The 27,814-nt window shown below is 40.9% G+C and overlaps 1 protein-coding gene across 2 annotated transcripts in view; it reads right to left on the reverse strand.

Annotated features, from left to right (window-relative positions):
* Positions 1 to 27,814, reverse strand: part of LOC139976892 (translation initiation factor eIF2B subunit gamma-like) — a 109,529-nt gene that overhangs the window by 16,459 nt on the left and 65,256 nt on the right. For both annotated transcript variants that reach the window (XM_071985770.1, XM_071985779.1), the window contains exon 8: positions 954 to 1,147. In XM_071985770.1, coding sequence (XP_071841871.1) covers positions 954 to 1,147 — 194 coding nt within the window. The remainder of the gene's footprint in view (positions 1 to 953; positions 1,148 to 27,814) is intronic.

The raw sequence follows: 27,814 nt of genomic DNA on the forward strand, positions 1-27,814 counted from the left end.
AACACAATCACAATTGCTGCCGAGAGATCTCAAGAACATTCCCTTTCTCCAAAGAAAAAGAGTAGCGAGAGCTGGCGATATTCTTCGCAGCAAAGTGAGCAAAGTGACCCTGAATTATTGCTGAACCCTGTAAATTCCATCTGTAGAAAGCTGAGTTAATAGCTCATGCTACAGTAAGCTGTTTGGTACAGTAACAGAAATCTTCACTCAACCTTTATTCTTGTTATATGCTTTGTAACTCAAGCAGGCTTTGGTTTAACAAATTTTGTTACTCGACCCAAAAAAATTGACGAAATTTATCCTGAGGGTAGACTGAAGCGTAATGAATAAATCATTAAGTAGTGTGTGACTTACAGATTCAGAAGATTGTCCTTGACTCCAGCAGAAAGTGAAATTCTCAGGGTCTAGCTAGCAAAAAATTCATTTCTTTTTCAATTCAAAGAAATAAAACTCTGTAAAATTGGGAGTTACAACTAGAAAGAATATTTAATCCCTAGCGTTCTGTTTATTGTAAAGAAAAAAAGAATGGACGAAGGAGAAGGAGAACTGTTCAAAGCCAAAAACAGGAAATGAAAAGAACAAAAAACAAGGGGCTATACCATTACTTTATATGAGATAAATAACAAACACGAAGCAACTCATTTGATGACTATAAATAAGGTAAAAAATCCAATGTATCCGGGCAATTTCTGTAAGATTTACTATCAACTACGAAAACGCATGTGTAGACACTTTGGATGGTAGAATGAGAAGGAAGGGCAAGGACCGGAGGAGCCGGTCGCTGAGGGTGCACAGTGTTAAAAGATTACCAGGGCATACTAGACACGGTAGAATGAGGTGCTAAGGTTGTGGGGAGACAGGTAAGCGAGGAGCAAAGTAAATAAGGCATTTATAAGCTTCAAATATCAAGAAATGGGGGTATGCAGCTTAATATTAGTCTAAGACTAATTTACCTGTCGGTTGGCTTCACAGTAAGCAGCGATCGTATTTGCTCGGATACAAAAGCCTCCTTGAGATATGAACGCATAGCAACCAATTTTGTCGTCTTCACAATTTTTCTCTTCCAAATAGTGACTGGGGGCCCTCCAGCTGGATAACCTGTTGACTACTTTACGCAACTCGTCTACCTTTGTGAAACTGTAGATATCTGTAAAGAGAACAAATAAAAGGAAACAAGTTTATAAAAGCGGAAACTGTTTCCTAAGGTTACTGAAACTCTGGAGTCAAGCGAATTAGAAAATATCTTCGTAAAAATGGTGAAAATACTGTCACCATTGACACACAATCTGGCAAGCAATACCAGGTTGAGAACTGTCAATATTCTACAGTGTATATATAACAGGGCCAGATGAACCAGTAGTAAGTAGACAGCTTTCTACTGATTAGATGCAAAGTTATAAAGTGATAAATTTGTGCGGGCTGAAGATTGCTGCACAACTATACAAAAACGAGACCGACAACAAATTTATGCAAAACTACTTGTACAGATCAAAATCTCTGTTCTCCATTGGCAAGCCAAATGTCCAATAATTAGATATTCCAGGCATTTGGTTCGAAAGACCAGGTTCAGTGACCCATAAAGCTGGAATACCTACTGATAATCCAAGTTTCCGACCGAATAATTCAGCTTTTTCGCTCAGGTATCCAGATTTTATTGGCGATAAACTTGGATTCTTAATTGATAACCCTGGGTTATCAGTCAAAGATATTGGTTGAAAATCTTGGATCATTGTCAAAACTTGGATGATTAGATGATTGGCCGAGTTTAACTTTGATTTTTTCAAATATCTGTCATAGATCTAGGATTTTTGCTGATAATGCAGGTTTATCTATCATCTGATAAACCATGACCTTCAGAGGATACTAGAAGTTCATTGACAACAATCCATGTTTTTCAATGATAATTCAGGTTTTTCAACTGGTAACTCAGGTTTTTTACTGATTATGCAAGACTTTTAACCAATGATCCAGGTTTATTGTTGAAAAACATGGATTATTGGTTGAAAACATGGATTATCAAGCAAGCGACAATGCTGGATTATTGTTAATACAAATTAAAAATTCATTAATCATTCACTTTTGGAGTGACAGTGTTTTGCAAGGTCTTTAGACATTGAATTCTGTTAACCTCACATGACCTTTGACCTGCAGAGAAAGCAGGGTTATTGTACCGACTAGAGCCATATGCAAGAATGAACTTCATCCAGCCTTTACGTTTAGAATTATCGTGTATGACCTTTGACCCCACAGAAAAACAATAGGGTCCTCGAACTCACCATAGATACATATGGAGCTATATGCAAAAGTATGAAGTCCATCCAACTCTTGATACAGTATTTAGAGTTACAGTATTGTGCTTCTAACACAAGCTAAACAGCTTGAAGTTTCCGACCATTGCTAACTTGCTTCACTAACCATAACTAACTCGGGAGTTCCTGCTTGCAGGAAGATCTAAAATACATACAAATATAACTTCAAGTGATAGTAGTTCTTGCAATAGTGTGACCTACAAAACAAGCATAATATTCATCCTGCATGCGTTTTCATTTTTCAGTTACCATCTTAGGTTTCAGAGTGAGACCTCTGTCGACCTCTCAGATAACAAAAGGTTTTTGATCTCACTAAGGTGGACCCACATACAAAACACTGAACTGCATCCAATGTGTCTTTCTATGTAGTGTTTACTAACTGTAGTTAGTTGTTTACAAAGTGAACAGTTATTGGATGATGTACTTGTACTTTATCTATTGATGACATGAGATTTTATTGACTTGCTGCAACAGTTTACTAACTATAGCAACAGTTTACTAACTATAGCAAACAGACATAACTAATGGAATATAAATCATGTTATCTCCTGTAATAGGTTGTTGTTACAAATTTGTCAGATAAATATTGAAAAATAGCTGGCTTCCAAACTAAAATAGTACAAACAGGCCACCCTGGGAAGGCGGCACCATTTGAAATCATCAATATCACTTTGTGAATGTTGATGTGCTAGCATGATAGATATAAGAGTGTAGACAGAGAACCACCCATTAATTTCATATTTTTTAACGATTGGCATTGCAGCCATTATATGGGTTCACAGACAGTACACAGTAACACACATATTCATCATAAGTGGGCACAGAAGAGCTGTATCTTAAATACTACAGTAAGTTCACTGAAAGGACAGCATATTAAAACAGTGTTATAATGGACAAGTTGTAACTTGTATATTGTGACCATAATACAAGATTTCCAACCAGTTTGTATAAAGGTGATTCACCACCACAAAAAAAAAAAAAAAAAATCAATATTGTACTGCATCACAAATGCCAGGCAAAAAATATATACACAATTTGTAAAAACAGTAAACAAATATTGGCCCCAATAGTAAAATTGGCCAGTGGCAACTTGCCAGATACAAATTATGATGCTGGGCAACTACAATTCAATCGCAAACAATGTCAGCACATCTAGAAATGAACAAGAACTGCGAGATTACTTAACAAGATATTGCACACATGTACATCTGTGGGCCTAGATACACAGAGCATTGATAATAAAAACAACTGTGAATACATACTGTAGCATACATACATGTAACAAAGTATTGCACAAGGCCTGCCTAAATCAGGTACCATTAATGTAAAGAAATAGCAATACGTAAGTAGTAGGTACAGTATAATGGACAGGATAAGAGTCGGATGGAGGGGGGGGTGGGGGTACACTGGGCCCCTCTATCCAAAGGGGAAATGGGTCGGATCAGGAAAGATACATATGTTGTTCCCAATGATTATCAACATCTGGAACATTTCCTACTTATTTCGTATAAATTAATTATTTAAATGCAAAAGTGACTTTCACAACTGCAACATCCATCTTGCTGTAAGAGATCAATCCACAGGGAAAATGAATCGGAACAGAGATCATACAGATGCACGTTATCTGGGGTTTTCCCAAATTATTATCCAAAATCTGGAATGTTTTCTACTTATTTGGTTTTAATTTAATTGCAAAAGTGACTTTCACTATCATAATGTCCATCCAGCATCGTTGACTGTGCAGTTAAATGAGACCAACAAAGCCGTGATTAGCCAAGTCATGGGGAGGAGGGCATATAATAAATGTCCCAATCAAGATTGCCTCATGAGAAAGATGGGTGGTTTTAATCTAAAAATATCCTGTGTATTACATCCCGCTTCAGTTAGAGAGTGGAAACCTATTGTTAACATTTTTCATATGTCTCAGCATTGAAATGAAATCCTGATTTCACCCTCATCATACCCATACCGCTCTGTGAAGGCTCAAATTAATTGTCACCAAATAAACAAAAAAATCAAGGTTCTCCAGAGAAATGCTAAGAAATGACATATATATTGCTTTATACCATGTATGAAGTTCATCCAATCATTACTTTTGAAGTTATCATGTTTTAAAAAGGTTTTCAGACTTTTACCTCTAGTGACCTACCACAGACTTTGACCTCTATTGACCTCAAACAGACTTTGACAGAAGCAGATAACAATACGGTTCTCCCTATGCTGCATCAGCCACATACAGTATTTATGTACAAAGTTGAACCACCATGTACTGTTTGAGTTTATGTAGTTATAATCCAAGGTATCACGCACACACTCGCCCACACGCACACTTACACATGTGCACAAATATGCCATTACCATTGGTCCATTGCTAATATTCCTTTTTCTTTTTATCGCAGAGATTTTATGCATGCAAACAGATCTAATAATACTTTTGCTATATAGAGATATTCTTTCTAAAATTAGTTTAGGCAGCTTTTCCAGATGAGTTGATTAGCTTAAATGTTCTGTCACTCATTTTCTGCAAACCATTGTTGTATTGATGGCAACTTGTTTGAACTATAGTGATTACATAATTATTATTGTGTGAAGATAACGATGAGTGCACTTACTAATTAAAAAACAATGAGCAGACTTATCAGAACTATGTATTGTTTCTATGGTTCGTTATCATCGATATAAAACCACACATCTCAAAACTAAATAGTTGGGATTCTTGCAAACTTAGCATGCTTACATGTCTCTTTTCTGTATCATACCTTCCTATCTAACAGATCTACAATTGTACTACATTGTTGTCTACAATTACTTGGTTTAAATCTGATAATAGCTAAATATAAAACCCATATACTATTTTTAAAAATTGCAAGAAATGTAATCATGAATTGGGCCAACAACATATACGTACTGTTTTATCAGTAACAACTAAAGACAGTGTTGTTATGTTCAAATACTTATTTGGCTACCTGGCTGCTAAAATCTGCCTAAAAACCCTTCTAGTTGAAAAGGATACTTATCAAACTGTTAGACACAGTGAAGAGAAATTTGAAACCAATTGGTGAACACCAATCCAAATGAATCAGGATGAACAGCAAAATAAAAAAAACAGAAAACGAAAATGTTTAGTGGTTCCTATGTCTAAACATTTTCATAGTGTGGTAGGCCATACATGGTTATATAATATGCATGAACTTGTGCACACCAAACTGAAGGAGATTATCTATTTACTAATGCAGTAAAAAATGAAGGAAGGTAGCAGAAATAGTCTATTTAGTGACATAGTACAAAATATGTGCCTAAATGGTCCCAAAATATATCTGGCCCAAACAAACTGACTCCAAAATATATTGGCCCTCACAAACTGAACCCCCCAAAATGTGCACCAAAATGGGCCCAAAAATATTGGGCACACTAATATTGGGCACACAAATCCAGGACCAAAGAATGTGTCCCAAAAATGCATTTGAGGTGGAAATAAAATTTGGGCCCATCCAGCCTAAAAATGCACCCAAATTTTGTTTGGGCCCAGACATTCCCAAAATATTTGCTGGTATGCAATCAGATTTATGGTCCTTGGAGTTATTGCACTTTTAAACTTTTGACCCTTTCCCCAAAATTGGGCTCAATAAAATTGTATGCCTAAATGGTCCCAAAAATATTTGGCGCAGCAAAACAATCTGGCTCAAAAATATATCTGTTTCCCAAATATTGAACCCCAAGAAATGTGGATCCATATGGTCTTAAAAATATTGGGCCCCACAAATTTGGGCCCAATGAAAGTGTCTCAAAATGCATTTGAGGTGGAAATAAAATTTGGGTCCACCAGGCCCAAAAATGTGCCCAGCATATTTTGGGGCTCAGATGGTCCCAAAAAATGTTGGCTTGATTGTTGTTGCTAAGAGCATGTACATAATATGTAACTACATCACTATACCAAGTATAAACTAAATCAAACATACTGTTGCAGAGATATTGACATTTTAAGAAATTTCACCATTGAGCCCCGCCCACTAATTAATATGCGCGATAGCCCAACCACAAAAAGTACAGAACATCTACTGACCCTGACATATATACCAAGTATGACATTAATCATATATTTCCTTCTCGGGATACCATGTTTACAAGCTATGAAGTCACATACACACACTAACTTGACTGACTGCATTGGTTCCGATGGATGCAAAGCATCAGACCAAAAATGTTACCAGTTCGCTCAGGCACAATATATTGAGAATGCTAAGATTGTGGGGAGACAGTTAAGACGCGAAGTATGCCACAAGATGGTCATGTACATGCTGAGTTCTCCCATGGCAATGTTTACATGCATATTGTTAGTATCATGCAGGGACTAAACTTCATGCACTATTCTTTCCACAGCAATAGCTTCAAAGAAACTTCAAAGAGTATATTATTACCTTTTAAACTCGAAACTCTTCCAAGCATCTTGTATGATAAGTGAGAGAACAAGGCTACAACATCCCATAAATGAAAGATGGTGACTTGGCCATAAAAATCAACCCACATTGTCTGCAGAAATTAGGATTCACGTAAGCAAGTAGGAAAATGCCCAAGATGGTATTTTAGGATGTCTATCGAAACTCCAGAAAAGTCACTCCAGATGAAATTAAAAGCAGCCGAGCATAAAACTATACCATTGCAAATGGGGTTGGCATTGCATGGGGGGTACATTAGGGACTGCACATTATTGATTGTCAACAATTAATGCTTAAGATCTGCACTGAGTAGCTTACATCATCATCAATTTGCCATTCAAAGAAGAGCATTCCATTTTAACGGTAAATATCGTGGAGACAGGAATAGCAATGTTACATGTGCACACAATATTTTCTTAGCTTGGACTAATGGACTACATTAAAACTAAAATTCTGCATAAACTCATCCAAGTTTAAGGATCTCATAGAAGAGGAAGTTTGGTTTAAAAATGTTTTCTTGCAGTGCAGTGTAGTTCCAAAGTGCCCTGCCTTGACCGATTTACAATAAAATCACTTAATTTAAAGTAGAACGATAGTGACAGAAAAAAAATCTCTCATTTTCAAATATAATGTAGTTTATATGTTACCAAGCAACATATTTTTTTAATTTTCCAAATAGCACACCGGAAAGTTATAAAAAAGGGAATTAAAACATCGTTTTTTCGCCTCCGTAATTTAGGAATTTTCAAACACTGCAACGACCTTGAACATCCCTCAGGTCAGTGAATGACGTCACTGTGATGATCTTTTCTGTTGTGAACTGTTCAGTACGGAGCTGTGCGTGCATTTCGTGTCAGCATAACTGTTATTTTCCGGCGTAATGTTCAAGACATAAATAGATAATGAATATCATAGTGTTTCTTGATTTCTTCACCACGTGTTTACAAGTTTTTTTTTACGAAATTTGCGGCGATTTCGCAACGATTTCCCAATATCTGAAGAGGTAACTCGCAAGCTGACCCAAAGTAACGTAAATCTCAAGATCACGTTTTTGGCGGGTTTTATACAGAGTGATGTATGAATGTGCTCACTTACCAGTCAAACTGGCACAATAACAATAGTGATAATAGTCTCAAACGTAGATTAGTATAACATCCGAAAGAAAATCCAAAGTTCTAAACAAAGTAGATTCGCTTGTATGCACTAGGCCTACTGTAAAACATAAACGTTCCTTGTTCCGTGTGTCATTAAATCCAACAGAAATGTTTCATTGAGCTTGAAATACAACCGCATTTGAACTCAATCGAGTTGTTAGTCTAGCTCGAACAATTTTCTCACTACATGCAATGCCTATTGCGTTTATTCACATGCATGCCTCGTGGTTTGGGCTTCAGGAGGAATCGTATTCTAGCCCAACTTCACGTAGGTCCGCAAACGGTACTTTCACACTGTGCAAACATAAGTGACAGTGTGCGCTACCGTAAGTAATACTTACACGATGTTTTGTTTCGCTCACACATTTCCTATTCGTATTACATTTAAAGTGGTTTGGAGGGTATGAACACATCTCTGCCCAAAAAAATCTGCCTAAGCGACGTCCATGCCCCAATTGAAATTTGCACGTGGATTCTCTCCTCACATAGTTATTAGGTTGTTCACGTCTGACATGTCTTCCAGTTCCAACACTTACTGTTGCATTTATCGGGATATATATAAATAATGCGGCATAAAAGCATCAATCTTTCAAACTTTTATTACTTTAGTGACCTTGCCACATGCAAATTTCAATTGGGCCCGAGAATCATCTTCTGTGAAGTGGGCAGAACAAACTTTCACATTCTTGCCATGAGAAACTCCTGGTGCGATGAAGTCTTTCCTGGTTCTCCTCACAAATCGTATCCAGAGTTTCCGATATCTCTCACTACTTTTTCCGCTTGGAAAATTGAAAAAAACTTATTGTAGAGTCCACATTCGTTCTGTTGCATCCCCCTACAACGCAATTTCTTGGATTTTGCTAGTGGTTTACATTGTTTGTCGAGTCCAATATAGAGTAGGTTGCAACTAAACTTACACACTAAGTGCACACTGCTGAAGTACACTCACGTTGTTATCATCATAATGACGTCACATGTCACTGTAGATCACGTGATCATCATATCTCTTTTCGCGAAAAGCCCAATTTTTGTTTAAAAAATCAACGAGTTTAGGAATTTTTTTTAAGCCTTTCCCAACATCGGATTGACTTGAATTTTCACATGTGTAAAATGGAAACCAACTAGAATACTCTTGAATAAAATCGTATTTTTTCGTCGATGGTGAAAAATCACTATCGTTCATCTTTAAAGCTCAAGCCTAATAGAGTACTGAGTCTGGGATGATCAACTGATCAACGTATATCAAAAAAATATGGTCAGGGTTGGCTTGATGATGAGTGAAAAAAGAGGCATTTTTTAGCTGTGGTAACATTTGACTGTACATACATACAGTAAATAACCCATGTAGAAGTTTCATAAGCAAACTTTATAAATATAAACAGGCTTGTAAGTACCTTGATAAAATCTTAAAAGACCCCCTTGATATTTCTTGCTATAAAGCATAGGTTGGAAAATTTATGCTTTCTGTAGTCACCTCAGCCTGCAGTCTGACTAACAAAAATAAACTATGTCACCACCGAGTTTTCACTGAATGCACAAAGCTCAAAGACACCTTGATCCTTGGAGTAGCCAGAATTGTGTTTTAATCTAAAAGCTTCGGATATATCTGGATGTAAATCTTTGGATTAGATTTACAACAAGACAACGTGCAATCTAGGAAGGTGTAAACCAAGGAGGCAAATCAGTTATACCCAGGTTTTTTTTAGTACATACTGGATATAAATACACTCTATAGCATGTGTGTCTCAGTTCATGATCTCTCTACAAGACAAGTACTGAATATCGATTCATTGCCTGAAAGTTTCCAACGTTCAACAACAAGCATTTTACTGAGTTAACACCAAACTGCTTTGTTTGGGTATTTTACAAGTGACTTACCTGTCTTGACTCTACTATTGCACAATAAATCTACCTAGCCTTATAACTGGTAACATTTTAGCACTACATCCACACCCCCTTGACCCACCACCCATGGGGGGGGTCATCACCGATTATTTATTAGGCTAGTCACTGTAGATGGAAAGGTGCAATATATATAGAGTCCGGACAGGTGTGAGAGGAGCACAGTAAAGCAAACATACATAAAATAGAACTCATTTATAAAGCAAGAAAATGGTCTGTAAAATTATACCCAAATTGGCCGATACACAAAATATTAATTCTAGCCTTTGCTATGCAATGATTTGACAATGCAGTGGCTAAACAAAAATATCTGTCCAAGAAATAGAAAATCTTTGATCTAAACTAGTCTCTCAAAGAATGTTTGAATCAGGATTCTCCCTTATGACCACTGATATCATTTAATGTCCAAAATCCCTTACTGGGCCATTGTGAGAGCGTGGTGGCCAATTGGCTAAGGCGTCGGACTCGTGATCCAAGGATTGCTGGTTCGATTCCTGCCTAGTTCATTACGTTGTGTCCTTGGGCAAGATGCTTTATCTCACTTGCCTCTGGCCACCCAGGGGTTAAATGGGTACCTGTGAGGTAACTTGTCATTGGGCGCAGTATATAACTGCTGCCGCCTGGAGAGATTGTCTCTGGGACAGGTTATCATTGAGCAGGGATAATATAACCTGTAAGCGCTGTGATATGGTTTACCATGAATAGCGTAGCTAAATGCCTAATATTATTATTATTATTATTATTGTCCTGTTATTCATGTGTATGCATACTTCCAGGGTATAATTTATCTGCAATCTCTGGTATATTAATATACAAGATGGTCAAAATTTGATATAACAAGTCCAAAGGTGTCAGCAGTTTTTCACACAGTAGTATTGAATCAATAGGAGACAAATTTCAGAGACTTCAATCTGCTACACAAAATTTGAATATTTAAATATTTCCCTGACTTTTATCCAATTACCACCTGATGATTTCTGCCAACTTTGGTCAAAGTTGGATGAAAATCCTATCAGAAATATCCACGTGCTAATTTTTGATAACATTGCATCCCTTTCAATAATCGTGTATGGTCTCTGACCTCTAAATCACCGCTGGAGTTACTCTTTAACCGATGGACAATGACTGTGGACAACTTTCATCCAGAATACTTTCATGGATCAAATGTAAGTCATTTCTTGTTTGGACCAACTTGACCGACTATGATGATATACATCTTTACTCAGGTGGATAGGAAGCTTCCAAAAAGTGGGGGCAGTGGGGCACAACATCAGAGGGGCACTTTCTCATTCCACAACCACCATTCGTTATGCTATAATTCGATACACACCAGGCATATCACTTAAATATATATGATGTGTTAGTATGGTATCAATACTATTATGGTGAGCTGCAACATTGATTTTTTATATATTGAGATTGTTTATTGTTAACCGTGCTACAAAAAGATATGGGATGCCGTTTTAAAAATAGCATGTACAGACTAAAAATAAATTATTAAACTAAAATATTAAAATTAACAAAGGCTTAAGATATCAAAAAGACAGTTCTTCATCGAAGATTCCAAAACTTACTGGTTTGGATATTTACGAGTGACGAGCTTACCTGTCTCCTCACAACCTTAGCACCTCATTCTACCGTGCCTATAAAGTCCTGGTAAATAAATAACACTGTGTGCCCTCTATGACCGGACCCCCCTTCCGGTCCCTCCTCCTTTCTCATGAGACCATTCCTAAAGAGTGGCCTCACGGACACGGGAGTGGGGGTGGCAGGTCTGGCCACCCCCAACGACCCCCGTCGAGTTAACTTCCCAAAGTGAACCCCTAACAAAAAATTCACTGACGCCTTCTTAGCAGGGGGGAGTGTAACCCTCCCCGGCGCAGCGGGAAGGGGGGACACTCTCCTGAACCCTGCAGGCGGAACTACCCCTTACACTAACAAGGAGCCTAAAGATTTACGGTCCGCCACTTGTTACCCTTAGATCGACTTAGGTGAGAACGTAAGTGGAAGACTATGTACGCAAACGCATACGGAAACACATAGGTACACTCACCGATAGACATAGTCGATGGCTCTCTGGTGGATGGTGGTTCTGTCTATCTGGTGTGAAGCTCGGAGTCATGAGTCGAGTCGAGCGACCGCTCCTCCGTCCGGCTGTGTCCCACCACCCTCTCGGGGGAGGGAGGCGGGAATGGAGACAGGTAAGCTCGTCACTCGTAAATATCCAAACCAGTAAGTTTTGGAATATTTACTTCGCTCCTCGCTTACCTGTCTCCTCACAACCTTAGCACCGAGTGGCACTGCCCGATGGTGGGAGGCCCGAGGGGTGGGACCTGTTACCCACCGGACCTCGCATCACCGCGCTACCAAATGCCGCTTCGGCGTGTAAAGTGTCGGTCAAGTAGCAGGCGACGAACGTAGTTGGAGTTTTCCACGCTGCTGCTTTGAGTATGTCCTCTACCGGGATGCCGGCGAATAGGGCTGTAGAGGCCGCGACCCCTCTGACGTCGTGAGCCCTTGGTCGGGAGGTCCCCGATGTGAACGGGCGTATGATCTCTACTAGCCACCTGGATAGAGTGTCTTTGGAGGCCGCTGCGTAGGGTGGTCGTGGTATGATGAAGAGAGAAGTTGATTGTCTTAACTTCTCTGTCTTGTTCAGGTACCACTTCAGTGCCCTGACTGGACACCATCGTTTGTCCTCGGCTACTGATGACATGGTCTTAATTTCCGGGATGAAAATGTCTCCTGGCAAGAAGGTCAAGGTCTGGTTCTTTGCAATAAATGACGGGTCTGGAACCATCCTCACCCCGTGGCCCTCAAATCTGATGTGATTCTGCTTGGTGGATAGGGCGTGGAGGCAACTCCTCCTTCTTGCTGACGCAACTGCGACGAGGAAGAGTGTCTTTTTTGTGAGGGCAGCCAGGGAGGCGTTAGCCATTGGTTCGTATGGTGGTCCTGCCAGGGCATGTAACACTGCTGAGAGTCCCCAGGAGGGGGCCAGCCGTCTGATCTGTGGGCGACGATTCGCCATGCCTTTGATGAGTTGTGCAATGTACGGGTTATTGCTCAGTGTGGAGCCATCTGGGAAGCCCTGGTGGATGGCAGCGATGGCCGACCTGTAATTCCTGATAGTGGAGACTTGTTTCCCTTCTCCGAAGAGTGAGAGGAGGAACTCGGCTATCTGTGTCACAGAGGCAGCAGGCAGCAGTATCTGTCTCGGTCGGCACCATTGGTCGAACTTCCGCAGACGGGAATCGTAAGTCGCTGCGGTCGTTCCCCTTCTAGCGTCGGCTGCCATCGCGGCAGCTGCTTCTGAAAAGCCTCTCTGTCGTAGGGAAGACCGGACAGCCTCCAGGCAACTAATTGTAACCCCTTGATGTCTGGGTGGGAGAGAGTTCCCTGTCTCTGGGACAGTAGGTGGGGCTTGTCCGGTAGACTCACTGGGACGTCCATGAGGAGTTGGGGGATCTCGGCGAACCAGGGTCTGCGAGGCCAGAACGGGGCTATTAGTGTGAACCTGCCCTTGGAGTTCCGAATTTTCCTGAGGACTTGTCCGATCATACATAGCGGCGGGAAGATGTACGCATCCATGTGGTCCCAGGAGAGGGACATTGCGTCCGTGTGGTAGGCCAGGGGGTGGAATCGTCTGGAACAGAAGGTCTGGAGTTTGTTGTTCTTGTGTGTTGCGAACAGGTCTATCGTGGGCCTGCCGAAGATCGAAAAGATTCTGTCGCAAGTCTCCTGTTCCAGGGACCATTCGTTGGGGTCTATATGCCCCCTGGATAGGGCGTCCGCCATCACGTTGAGCTTGCCTGCGATGTGGGAAGCCCTTAGGATCGTGCCGGAGTCCTTGGCCGCTGTTATCACCTCCCACGCGAGTCGGCACAGTCTCTCTGAGCGGGTGCCCCCCTGCCGATTGATGTAGGCCACCACTGTCGTGTTGTCGGTGAAGATTGTGGTTATCGTTCCCTGTACGTGGTCGTTGAAAGCTTCCAGGGCTCTTTTGACCGCCATCATCTCCAGGATGTTGATGTGGAGAGATGTTTCTGTTTGGGACCACGTCCCCCATGCTGTGCGATTGCTCCAGTGAGCTCCCCATCCGGACAGTGACGCGTCCGTCGTTATCGATGTCATTGGTAGCTGTATCGCAAAGGGTACCCCTGAACTCCAGTTGTTTGGGTCGAGCCACCATCGAAAGTGTTGTGTGACCTCCTCTGACCTGTAGATGAGCGTTGTTTTGTCTGGGTCTGTAGGGTCTGCGGACCTCAGCAGGTGCAGTTGCAGAGGTCGCATGTGTAGCCTGCACAGTCTCACTATATCGACGAGGCTGGCCATGAGTCCCAGGGCCCGGAGCCATGTCCCCGTTGGTGACCCCCGGTGTGCCAAGATCTGTTGTGTGGTCGCCTTGACTGCCGCGACTCTTTCTTCTGAGGGTCGGGCTACCCCGGTGGTGAAGTCCAGTATGGCCCCGAGGAACTGGATCGTCTGGGAGGGTGATAGCCGTGATTTCTTCTGGTTCACGATCCAGCCCAGTTCTTGAAGGGTCTGGAGCGTTTTGTGGACGTTGTTGGTTGCTTCCGATAGACTGTTCCCTACTACCAACCAGTCGTCTAGATATACGTAGAGGGTGACCCCTCTTTTTCTGAGGTAGGCGACTACTGCTCCCGCGACTCTCGTGAAGGTTCTGGGAGCCGTGGCTAGGCCGAATGGGAGCGCCCGGAACTGGTAGTCTTGTTCTGCGTACCGGAACGCTAGGAATCGTCGGTGTTCTTTGTGTATCAAGATGTGCAGGTAGGCGTCCCGTAAGTCTACGGTCGCCGCCCACATGCCCTTTCTGAGTAGGGGTAATATTAAGTTTAAGGTCTCCATACGGAAGTGTTTTGGTCTGATGTGTTTTGTGTTCAGGGGTTTTAGGTTTAGAATGGGACGCCAGGTGCCGTCCCGTTTTTTGGTCAGAAAAAAGGAGGACCGGAAGAGTGGTCCCGTCTCTTCCGGAACTCTTGTAATTGCCTGCTTGGCCAGCAGGGCCAGAATTTCCCCTTCTAGGGCTAAGCGTTTGACGGGGTCCGTGGGTGTGATTGTCTGCCTTCCTCCGCCCCCGAAAGGTGGGCTGGAGGAGAATTCTATTTTGTACCCGTGTTTGACTGTGTCCAACACCCACTTGTCCCCGCCAATAAATTCCCATTGCTGGGAGAAGTTTGTTAGTCTCCCCCCCACCGGCGGAATGGCCGCGGTGAGGTGGGCACCCCTAGGGCTGGGCGGCGAACGCTGGTCGATTGGAGGAGCGGTCACTGTCCCGTCTGGTCGACGTGGAGCCTCTGCCTCCTCTGGGGGCCCAGGGGCGGGTTGGACGGAAGGCTGCCCCCCGGCTTCGGCCTCTGAGAGCTCCTCTGCTCATAGATTTGGCGGGTGCTGCTCTCGTTCCCCTAGGTGCTCTGCTCTCCCTCGGGCGGAAGGGTCTGGTTCTCTGGGTAGGTGGGGGTCGGAATTCTGATTTGGCCAGAGTCTCCCTTCGGGCTACCTCTTCCTGGAGTTTCTTTTGGAAGCAGCCCGCAAAAAGGTCTTCCCCGAGGATTGGTAGTTCCAGCATTCTGTCCTTCGCCTCCGTCGAAGGCCAGTGGATGGCGGAGACGATGTTTTGTCTACGGGCCTTAACGGACCTGGTAGCGACCCTTGCAAATTGATCGTACGCGAGTCTGACGAGGGGGCCCAGCAGCAGGAGGAGCTGGCCCGCTTCGTCCCTGGATACTTGGCTGCTGTCCTCAGGGAGCTGTTGGTGGTGTCGCATAAGGACTTCGGCTGATAGCATTAGTACCGATGCGAACTTCATGCCCGAACGGGCTGCCATGTCCACCTCTACCAAAAGCTCTTCTAGCTTCCTCTGGTCCGGGGTCTTGAACACGTGTGTGGATGAGGCCCCTTGTTCGGCTTTTAATCTCTCCTTGGCCTCCTGGGGAATGGTTGGGCATCTGAATAGATCCTTCCATGCCTCGTCAGGTACCCTGACCGCTCTATCTGCCCTGGCCGGGAAGGCCGTCCACTTGGTTTTGTTGGCAATGGCCTCAAATCTGTCATAACAGGTTGCGTCCACTGGTATGGTAGTTTTGGGCTTATATGACGCTTCGCCGGTCGCCGTCAATTTTGATACCCGGCCCGCCTTCTGCGGTTGCGTCTCGGGTTCCTCGAACCCCAGGTGTCGTCTGAATATGTCTGCCGCCCGTGTTATTAGCTCCTGTGGGAGGGCTCCTCCTGTCACGGGTGCTTCCTCCGGTTCGTAATTGTGACCAAAGCTGTCCTCCATAGGATCGTAGTCGAGAGGATCTGGATCTATGGGCTCCCCTTCGTCCTCCAAGCCGGAAAGATTCACCGACGCTCTGCAATCCAGAGCGTCCGGGTCCGGGGCCGGTTGCGGGGCATGGTCGATACGGGGCTGGTAGGGCCCGGTGCCACGTCGGCTACCGTGGACGTCCTTTGCTCCAGCAGGGGCCGTAGCAGGCCGGTGAGTTTGGAAAGCCAAGCTGGTTCCTCTTCCTGACGCCGTCTCGGGGACAGGCGCCTCCTCTTGGATCTTCTGTATCCATCGTCGGAAGAGTCCGAGGACTCGTCGGAGATTGGAGAGTATCTCTTCCTCTCTCTACGTCTTGGGGATCTTGTATGCGACCCCGATCTCTCCCTTCTGGGTCGGCGGGAGGACTCTCTCTCCCTACTTTCTCGGGCCGGGATCTCCGTCGGAACCCGCCTCTCCGGCTCCCTGTCCGGCTCCCTGGAACGGGACCGGCTCCGTCTCCGCGTCCCCTCGGTTGCTCTCTCTTTAGGACCCGAGCCTCCCACGGCCGGAGGGCCGCGCTCTGTGGGTCTGTTTAGCTGCGGCCCGGACTGAGACGGAGTCTCCAGCCCGGCCGAGCTGTGCCTCTGCTTTGGAGGTCTTTTCCTGGCAGGAGCCTTGCCTTTGCTCCTGCCCTTCCCTCTGGCCGTAACTGATCCGGACGTAGCCGGGGCCGTTAGGGGAATTCTTTCTCTTTCTCTTTCCTCTCTCTCTACCTCTTTCTCTCCTTCGGCCCTCTCCTGGCCACTCTCCTCCACCTCTCTCTCTACTACTCCCTCCTCCTCTCTATCTCCCGTTATTCCTGGAACCTCCGGCGCCCCGATTGTGCTCGGGATCGAGTCCAGCCTTCCCTGGAGCTTGCTACGTAAGCCCTCAAGCCACAGGTCGATGTCCTGCCACTGAGCTGGTGTAAACTTAATACACACCAGGCAGGGGTCTCGTCGAGTGCAGGATCTGCATTTTGGACAAAGGTCGTGTTCGTCCCAGGCTCTGCCTGGGCGAAACATAGAGCAGTTGATGCACTTCAATGGATTGCGTGACATGCTGAATAACCGGATTAAGGAAGATTACTTCTTAGTGATAAATGAACAACAATAGAAGCTTAACGTAAGAGGGGAGAACTAGGGAGGGAATTAGGCTTAGGTGGAGCGTAGCGTAACCTAGCAACGGTAAACAAGGTAACGCTACGGGGTGGCCTAACATGAAAATGCAAGCTGAAACAAAAATGAGAGAGCGAGAAATACATATGAAAAAGAGTGAATATATGTGAGCAATATGAATCCCCAAAAGGGGGACGAGAGAAACTAATTGGGGGGAAGAAAGCTAGTAAACAAGCTAAGAAAACACAAAAACAACAACACGCTATAGCGTGGGGAGGAATAGGGCGGGAACCTAGGCAGTTTCGCGGAACTGCTAACCCCGCCGCAAACCAACCCGAGGAGGAAACGCACTACGAAAACAGTCCCCAAAACCCTCCCTTTTGATAAAAAGGATACTTATCGGTCAGGAAAGGACTGTCAAACTTCTAAAGATCCGAAGCTAAAAAACTTCCGGCGATCGTCGAAGAAAACCAAGACAATTTTCCAAGGAAACTATCCACAAGAAAAATATGCGTGTAGGCACTTGGAATGGTAGAATGAAAAAGGAGGAGGGACCGGAAGGGGGGTCCGGTCATAGAGGGCGCACAGTGTTATTTATTTACCAGGACTTTATAGGCACGGTAGAATGAGGTGCTAAGGTTGTGAGGAGACAGGTAAGCGAGGAGCGAAGTAAATTAGCACATTTTATATGCCAGTAGGGCACATTTGCTATTTTGGAAAAAAGTGGGGGGTGCACAATGCCCCTAGTGCCCCCCCTGCTCCTACCCCTGTCGCCCTGCTCCTAACCCCGTCTTCACTGTCAAACCTGTCACATAAAATACACTGTATTAAAAATCTCTATTCAAGCCTCTAACAACAAAATAATTCCCATGCTCTCACATACTATAAAGATGCATAGTCTCTGATAGATGCCTTGGCACACAAGTTATCGCAAGATTAACACTGCAATAACAATGTAATCAACTGAATCAGTTGAATAAGCTCAACAACAAAAAAACAAGGTTGAGAGATTTGCTTTTACCTACCATAAAATGTCCCCCCCCCTCTCATGACCTCCCTGGGTATTCCAACAGAAAACCATAAATACACCAGACACTTCCAGTTACCACCAGTGCTCCCCTTAAAGCAGCATTTTCCGTTTTCCAATTTTTTGGCAAGTCCCATCAAATTTTTTACAAATATATCAATCACAAAACAGCAAACTAAGATATTAGCCAAGTTTTTGCCAAAAGCATTAATTGGTGAGTAATTAAAGGACATTTGCAGATAATGAGGAAAGTGTCCTCTGACAAATTAAACATTTCATATTAATCGCATACAGTTCCCCCAACCCACTAGCTTGAATTCAACCTATCAGAGATGCAGGTTTAGTTACGAGCCGTTGCTAAAAATAGATTCAAAACGTCGAGTTGGTAACTGGGTACAACCAGCGAGCTGGTACTCTAACAGCTCCCTGGTACAACTGCCATAGACAATCTACACAATTCAAGCATGGAGTCGTATTACGTATTGGTCAATGACGTTCGTAGCTTTTAAGTATTTATATCATGAGCGAGGTTTATATGGATTCCAAGGGAAAGAATATCGTTGAGAAAAACAAAGTTGAAAGTTGTAACTTTTTAGACTTTAATGCCACCATTTGAAGTAAGATTTGAATAGATAAGCTAGTTATGTATGTTGTTATAGCATCGTGGTATCAGTGAGGTTGAGAGGGAAAAAAACATAGAAAAGGACGCAAAATGCTGCTTTAAATGACATTCAATTTGTCCTCCAAAAGCTGATCATCTGTTAATAACAACCAAGTGATTCTTAAAAATTGTTTTTACTGGAGAGAATACTTTTTTTTTGGCAAGAACGGTCATATTTAGTCCTTAACTTGAGAATATCCGAAAATACTTAACCTTTATGCATCATCTATGATCACTGTATCCTCCGGCATCGATAACCTCTGAAGCGAGACACTAACCAGACTAGCCAAATAAGGATCATAATTTCATGCACTGATGCACACTTTGGACAAATTTGAATTTAAACCCAAAAAAGAATTATCTCTCAGAATAAAACAATTTCACACCTTCTGCAGCCTACGGCTAGAAATAGAACCAATTTTATACAGTCTATTAAAGTTTCATTGGTACCGTGGGAGGAATATAGTCATTGCATCCTTTTATTTCTTTAATCTTTACTTCTAGTTGAGAAACATTTTCTAAGCAAGGATGGATTATTCATGGATCTATGGGCTGTATCATCAATATCAAGTTTATTAAACTTAATAAAAAGCACACAAGTCTTTCACCTCATTAATCCTTGAACTATTTTTAATCCAAGAGGTATAAAATCATTTTCCAAATAATTCAATAAAAGATTACTCATCCATGTTTGGAAATGGAGAGGGTGTCAGGGACACTGTTTCATCCATTTTTCATGTAAAAGTCTGCAATGTTAGGGAAATTATGAGCATAAAAATTTAAACAAACAGACTTGGGAAAGACAATGATGATTTTGAATGTCACAGGTTAATGATGCCTATTGGAGCTTGGTATGACTGCCAGATACACACGGTGGTATAACGTTGGTAATAGTTAGACATTTGTTCATGTATCAGGACAGATGTGGCTGTTGATTGATACTGAGGTCATCTGAATATTATTATTATTCAACATCTAGTTTTCCACTGTTTTGAACTGTTATGTAGAACAATTTCAACATTGGCTGTTTGACCATTTCAATAACCACGACGATTATAATCTCAAGATGACCTGTACACAAGGCACAACAATAGGCTATATGTACGTACTTAAACTTTATTCTTCTTTTAATCAGAGAGACGATGAAAGGAAAAGCAACGTCAATCATCTTGTCTTTCGTTAAAGGCATTGAAGACTCGCCCCAAAGTGCGTGCGGCCATCTGAAAAAGTTAACTTTCTGTTGCTTGCAAGTGACGTTTTGTTCGTGTCGCTACAAAATGCAGACAGTAATGAAACGTGATACCTTGTTATCTTTAATCTAGACTTGAGATGATTGTTGGTATTGGCCGCAGCTGTATGTACTGACTGTACACTAGTGTCTAATTACCGACGGTAGCAAGCTGTGTGTGTATTTTCTGGGATCGATGGTGGTGTCTAACACTTCTGTTACACCTCATTCTAAACTAGGTCAGATTACTGGCATTAGACGTTTCTTTTTGCGCGAGTCTTCACACCCTTTAATATACATGATTGAGGTGACTTGCCATGAGCAAACTGAAGGAAAATGTCAAATCACATGTCCGGAGGCGACCATTTTGTCAGTCTGTGATATCATAGTGCAAACTAGCAAGACCTCCTGTAGTTTCCCTTTATGTCTCTGTTCATATGATAATTATGAAAATTTATGAAAAAAAGGGCATTAACTCTCAGAAAAACAATTTCACACCTTCTGCAGCCAACAGCTAGAAATAGAACCAATTTTATACCTATTAAAGTTTCACTGGTACCATTGGAGGAATGTCATGCAACCTTTTATTACTTTAATCTATTTTCTAGTTGGAAAACATTTTCTAAGCAAGGATGGATTATTCATGGGTCTATGGCTGTATCATCAATATTTATCAAGTTAATTAACTTAAACAAAAGTCCTCCACCTTGTGATTAACAACTTTTTCCAGGAAAATCTTTTTTTGTTTCGAAAATGTCAAATTAACATGTCAGGAGGCGACCTTTTTGTCAAATCTGTGATGTCATAGTGCAACTACTGTAGGAAGATCTCCTGTAGTTTCATTTTATGATTCTATTCATAAGTCATAACCAATGAATTGCTATATATCAATGAGAAGGTATTGACAGTCATGTCATGATTCAGTGCAGCATTTCAAATGTAAAAACCACCCACACCAAAGAAAATAAAGTAACGAAGAAACACATCAAAACTTGGAGCACTACTGGTGAGTCTGTGATGTCACACTTCTAGACTTGTTCAAGTCTCCAATCATACCAGACAGAACTTTGATCATCTGCTTTATAAGGTGGCACACTGGCATGACATTAAAATGACGCACGCATCGATGTCGTAACGGCATACACGCTGTGGGCTAGTTACGTCATGTACCGCTACTCCATGAACCATGTTTAAAGCTGGTGTTTAAAGGCATTGAAGACTCGCCCTAAACCGTGTGCGACCATCTGAAAAAGTTAACTTTCTGTTGCTTGCAAGTGACGTTTTGTTTGTGTCGCTACAAAATGCAGACAGTACAGTAATGAAACGTGATACCTTTTGATCTTTAGCTGGACCTGAGATGTCCATCGCTGTATCGTTTGTACACTGTGCTGTGGGTAATGACCGCAGCTGTATGTACTGACTGTACACTAGTGTCTACTTACCGACGGTAGCAAGTTGCGTGTGTATTTTCTGGGATCGATGGTGGTGTTTATTCACTTCTGTTACACCTCATTCGAAACTAGGACAAATTACCGGCGTTAGACGTTTCTTTTTGTGCAAGTCTTCACACCCTTTAAACCCTGTACATGTGACATATTTCATGATGTCATATATATGTACAGCGTATACACTGTACCACTATATTTAGATTACAGAAGCCCCTACGATTACAAATGGTCGTGAGGTTGGAGGATCTCAAACACAGCTTTTCACTTCTTAAGTTCAAGTTCCTCAAAGTAAAAAAAAAAAAACTTGTATGGCTTTACCTTAAATGGTGAACAGGAATCATGATCTATAGGTAAAAGATTGCTATTAATATTGCATACTGGGGTATAAATTTTACCATGTAACATTATGCTTGTAACTTGCAGCTATAGTGTATAATGTACATACAGCTTTAAGCCTGCCACACACTTCTCATACTACGTAGACTGAAAAAGATGCAACTTCGCTAGAATGCTGTGACCTGGTTCCAAAAGTTGTCAAGAACCATAGTCATGTAAACGGCCACTGAACAACTGATGAGAACATACTGAACCATTTTTTTGCTTGTGGTAATGACTGGTACTGTAGTTGGGTCACAACAATACAGTTGTTTAACCTAGAGAGCAGCCACTCACTGCACTGGAATCAATGCTGATTTCCAGTTGGGAAAACATTACTTGTTGGTCGTCCCAGACTATTTAAGCCAATTTGAATTAGAACTAGCTTTGGAAAGAATGTTCATTCTAAGTTGTTAGCACAGGCACACTGACTGAATAGCCATGATTTTCCATGTTCTGACGGCCACGTTTGAGTCAGTTTGCATTCATTAGGGAAGTGTGCTATCCTAACACAGTAAAGATATATCTATAAAGCAGAATGGATTCAAAGTGTCTTTAAGAAAACAGACGCTCACTGTAATTGGAAAGACCCTATAGATCAACCTGAAAAAAGATTTCCTGACAATAATCATAACAATATGAACATCTTCTTATTAAAGTCAAACTGAGATCACCAAAATAGTTGGTATAATTCAAAACCATTATGTATGCAAATTTTAGAAGATTTTCAGGGAAAATTGGAGAATTAAATAACCTGACCATTCTGTTTTAAACAAACCTAGGTTAAAAACTTGGTAGGCTATCTTGTAGCCACCATAGATTTCCCACCACTAATAGTATGTCGATATCATTAAGGCAAACCTTGGTGAAATGTTTGCATGTGATGTCATGAAGAGAAACTGTAGCAGATAGTAGTATGTATACTTGTTTTAATATATATCTGTGTTATCTTGAGAGAAATGACTATAAAACTTCCTGACCCTTTATTAAGTACATACATGATAATTAGGCAAGAATCTTATCATACTGTTATAGTTCTCGTACAGATATCAAATTTTGTCCAATTCTAGCGCTTTTGGTTCAAGAATGGGATCAATATTTATCTGCCCTCATCTCACTACTTTTTAATTTCCCGAGCCCTTTGTTTCATTACTCTTTGCTTATTAGACGAATGTTTTTTCATATTGTCAACTGTTTCTCCATTACAAAAGAAATGACAAGCAATGGACACCCGCATGGAATTAATTGTCTTTTCACAGAAAAGCTGCAATTAGTTTTGCTTTAGTAGCAAAGGAGGTAAAATGACATCATCATCATGTCATTTAGTAAGTCTAATAATAACGTAATTTTTCATATTGAGTAAATAAACGCATGCCGTTGTTAAGGTTTGAATGGTGACAGAGTGCAATGACGTAGTGAATCCTAACTATTAATAAAAAGAATTTGTCGTTTGACGAACAATTCAACTCTTTTAAGCAAACATGTGCTTTGACAAATAATCGTCTAGAAATGAATACATTGACTATGTCTTGCATTATATGACATTACAGGGGAGAAAAAAAAATTCCTGATTCTTGGAAATTGCTTTTTTCTTTTTTTTGTGCAATATTCATGATCTACTGCTGTTTCATGGTATGATGACATTCAGAGACTAATTTTTCCGTTTTAATTTACACCATTCAATAAAGACAATGAGTCATTAAAAGGTCAAAAAGCTCATCAGGTTACATGTTTTTATATGCTACAGCCAATCTAATAGTAGTGACAAGGCATCATTATCATGCACATCAAGAAATCATTATATGCTACACCCTATTAATAAATAACTAATAAATCTATTTCTAGGCAAGTTAGATTTTCGTGCAGTTACCAAGGTTTGAGCACATATTCCAAATTTTGTACTTTGTTCAAAATTAACATGAAAAATTCATTAATTCCACGAAACAAGCATAAGGAATGGTCTTTGAAGCGTGTAAAAATTGTTTGTCAGAACTTGGGATTGTGTCTTGGTGAAACTTTGAGCCTGTCACAGTAAACTTGTCGAATGCATTCAGGCCTTTCAAGGTGATACGTAGGTGCGTAATAATACTACGTACATATGTAATATCACATACATATATGTAATACATATCACGTACGTACGTGATATATCACATAATTATCTGACATTATTATGTATATGTATACTGTACGTAATAATATCACGTATTTATGTGAAATTTATTACGTATGTACGTAATAATTACTATATGCATACGTAATAATCACAACGTACGTAATAATTATAACGATAACGATTAATTATAACGATAATTATAAAGATGGAGAGTATGTTGGTCAATCCATGCCACATCAACAGTAGCCTCCATGTCGACCCTCTCAGAATCGCCTGAAATTGATATAGTGTCTTGCCATATGTCTCAAAGGATGAAATTGGGCAAAAAAAAATGTTGAAAACTTTTTGGTTGCTAGGATACGGCCCTGCCTAGCAACCAAATCCAGATTGCATTTTAAGAGCCCTAAATTTGTGTCAAGTTTGGAGGCATCTTTTGTATAAATGTAAAGTATTTTACTATTTTATGTCTGATATATTGCAGATATTGTGGAAGAAATGTGACCAGTCTTTGAATGTAGCTAATTTTTAGAAAAATTTCCGGTCTCAATTTTTCGTAACAAGTAATTAAAATGGCAGAAAATGAGATAGGGGCCTTCTCTGGCCCTACTTTGAGTGTGCTCTATATTCACAAGCAAAAGCATGTTTGAGATTTAATTTGCATAGGATCCTTGTCCAGTGGTAGTTGTATGGGAAAAGTGCCACAAAAAAGTCAAGCGGGTCGTACGTTTTACGAACAGCGCCCTCAAACTTAAGAAATCTCACTCCTGGCCCTAATTGGGGGACCAAATTTGGGCCTGTGGGTAAATTTCAATTTTTCTTTAAATACAATTTTTCAGGAGTGTATTGACCCTATTTTTAAAAACTTAAGTATAAAAGTTGTGTATTTTGTGTTATCTACTCAAAGTTACGACTCAAAAATTGCGAAAATCACGTATGTATGAAAATGCTTGCACATGCTGATTTGAGTAATTCAAATGACAACTTCTGAGCATTAGCATGAAATAATCATTGTATCCTTTCCATAATTGGTAGTATATAAGCAATGTGTGTTCTACCACACTCACTAGCTGGCCTAAGCCTAAATGCCTCAAGGTAACCTACTGAACACTTCTTATTAGTACTGTATAGTGTATACCTGTCCTATTGCTCTGTCCTACAACATGATCCCTACAACAATAACTGAAGATAAATGGCCACTTTCAGTATTGTTATACAAAATAACACTTGAAAACATTTCTCCCTGAATCTGACCACACTCACAACCAAAATTGCAAGAATGAAACTAACAAAATGTTATAAATTTATTGCAGTTCATGACTAGGACAGTGATTGTGTTAAATGCATTTTTATTTTCAGGGTCGTCATTGGGTTTTGGTGGTGTCGATAGACATGCTTGACAAGACAATGTTACTATAGATATGGACAACATAAAATTGACTTGCATTTGGTCTATTTAGGAGTGTTTGCAATGGAACAAAAGACTATCATTGACAACTGCTTCTTACATCGAGAATTAATATAATTTTTCTCCTTTGACTATATTTTGATGTGATTATTAATTTTAATATTGCATGTTGCATATATACCAACATCCAAATGACTAACACAGAAGATGCATGCTATTCTGATTAAGAGGAAAGGTTTTCATTTGACAACAAATACATGTGCAGTCACTTTATATCCTCCATCATTTACATGATTTCACCTGAAACTGGTGGTGCTGCTGCTAAACTGTAACTATACCAGAAACCAGCCAAAGATAACTGGAAGACAGATTTCAATACTTCTCTTCGGAACACTGTTTTCAAAGGAGCAACTCTTTCCTCTCATAAACATGAAATCTTTGTCTTTTATTGTCTTTATTTCTACTATCGTTCTATTTTCCATACAAGAGCAAAAGGGAAGTTTGCCATTCTTGAAAGGCTGGGGGAAATTTTTACACAATATTGATTTATTTACACAATCGTTTATAAAAAATGTATGTTATTAAATATTCCTTATTTATATATATCCATTAATTATATTTTCATTTATGTATATATACTCTTTTTCTTGGAAGTCCTTTACTTTGTGAAGCCTGTATTGGCTTTTTAAACGACTTCCCTCCACATTTATATATTTATTATCTGTGGAAAATCAAATAAACAAACTAACAAACAGAAAATCAAATAAACAAACTAACAAACAGAAAATCAAATAAACAAAGTAACAAACAATATGAAAAACAAGACTATATGTAGAGCTGAGAAACAACAGATCACCTAGATGTATACAGTATGTCAGAGACTCATATATAAGGTGCTTTCTATATATATATATATATACAGTATAGCGAAGGTTGAATGAAATGAATATACTGTAGCTCATGTAGTACAGTAGCAAACCCTTACAAACCAAAATACTCCAAACTGCTGAAATCTGTTACGTGACTACAAAGTGAACTTCAGCCGCTCTCTGTTTGCTGTCATCTGACTAGATACAAACTGTCTGGATCATGAATTGGAGGAAACTCTCCTCAATTATCATTTGTGATATCATGATGGAAAGGAATACTAAGGTCTTTGTCCTAGATTACTGTAACGATAACTGTAATGAACTTCATAGTTGCCAAGTTGGCCAAACATTGGACAGCAGTCTTGACAAAGCCAAAGTTGATCAAATTCATGTTTTGTCAAGGTTACAAAGCATTGATCCAATAACTCCCGGTGCAATTACATTGATCCCTTAACTCCAGGTGCAAGTGCATTGACCCATTAACTCCCCCATACAATTGCATTGATCCCTCATCTCCCCCATGCAATTACATTGATCCCTGAACTCTCCCATACAATTGCATTGATCCATCATCTCTCCCATGCAATTGCATTGATCTCTCATATCTCCCCCATAAAATTGCATTGATCTCTCATATCTCCCCCATGCAATTGCATTGATCCCTGAACTCCCCCATACAATTACATTGATCCCTGAACTCCCCCATGCAATTACATTGATCTCTCATCTCCCCCATGCAATTACATTAATCCCTTAACTCCCCAGTGCAATTGCATTGGTCCCTTAACTCCCCGGTGCAATTGCATTGATCCCTTAACTCCCGGTACAATTGCATTGATCCCTTAACTCCCCGGTACAATTGCATTGATCCCTTAACTCCCCCATGCAATTGCATTGATCCCTCATCTGCCCGATGCAATTGTATCGATCCCTCATCTCCCCCATGCAATTGAAATGCCTTGCTATACTCAAGTTGTGTACAAAATAGCTACCCATTCATGTACTGTACAGACAACACTTAGTGGATACTCCACAGATTCTTGATCTGCACAAGCTCCTCTAATCTCTTCATGCTAATATTAAATCTTCCAAAAATATCCTTAACAATACTCTCAGACCTTTGGTCTTTGCTGACATACTTTAAAATGTAAATTTCCAACTATAGAATGACTCTAGGAGAACACTTCAAAGTCATGTAGCCATCTAACGGTTAAAACAAACTCGATAGAACTCACTGTGATTTGAAGCACGGCAAAGTACATTCTTATTTGTGCTTCAAATGCTTTGTAAATAAAACAATGGATATTAAACGAGAAGCAGCACACAGAGTGCAGTATCTGTAACATGTGTGAACCCTGACTGCTCAGTGGTTCTCCAGTCTGTGACTTTGATAAAACAGTGCAAACCAGAATTCAAATAAAGATGCTGATTACTTACTTCAGGTACAATGTCAAAAGGG

Source organism: Apostichopus japonicus, chromosome 2, assembly GCF_037975245.1.
Source record: "Apostichopus japonicus isolate 1M-3 chromosome 2, ASM3797524v1, whole genome shotgun sequence".
Taxonomy (NCBI): Eukaryota; Metazoa; Echinodermata; class Holothuroidea; order Aspidochirotida; family Stichopodidae; genus Apostichopus; species Apostichopus japonicus.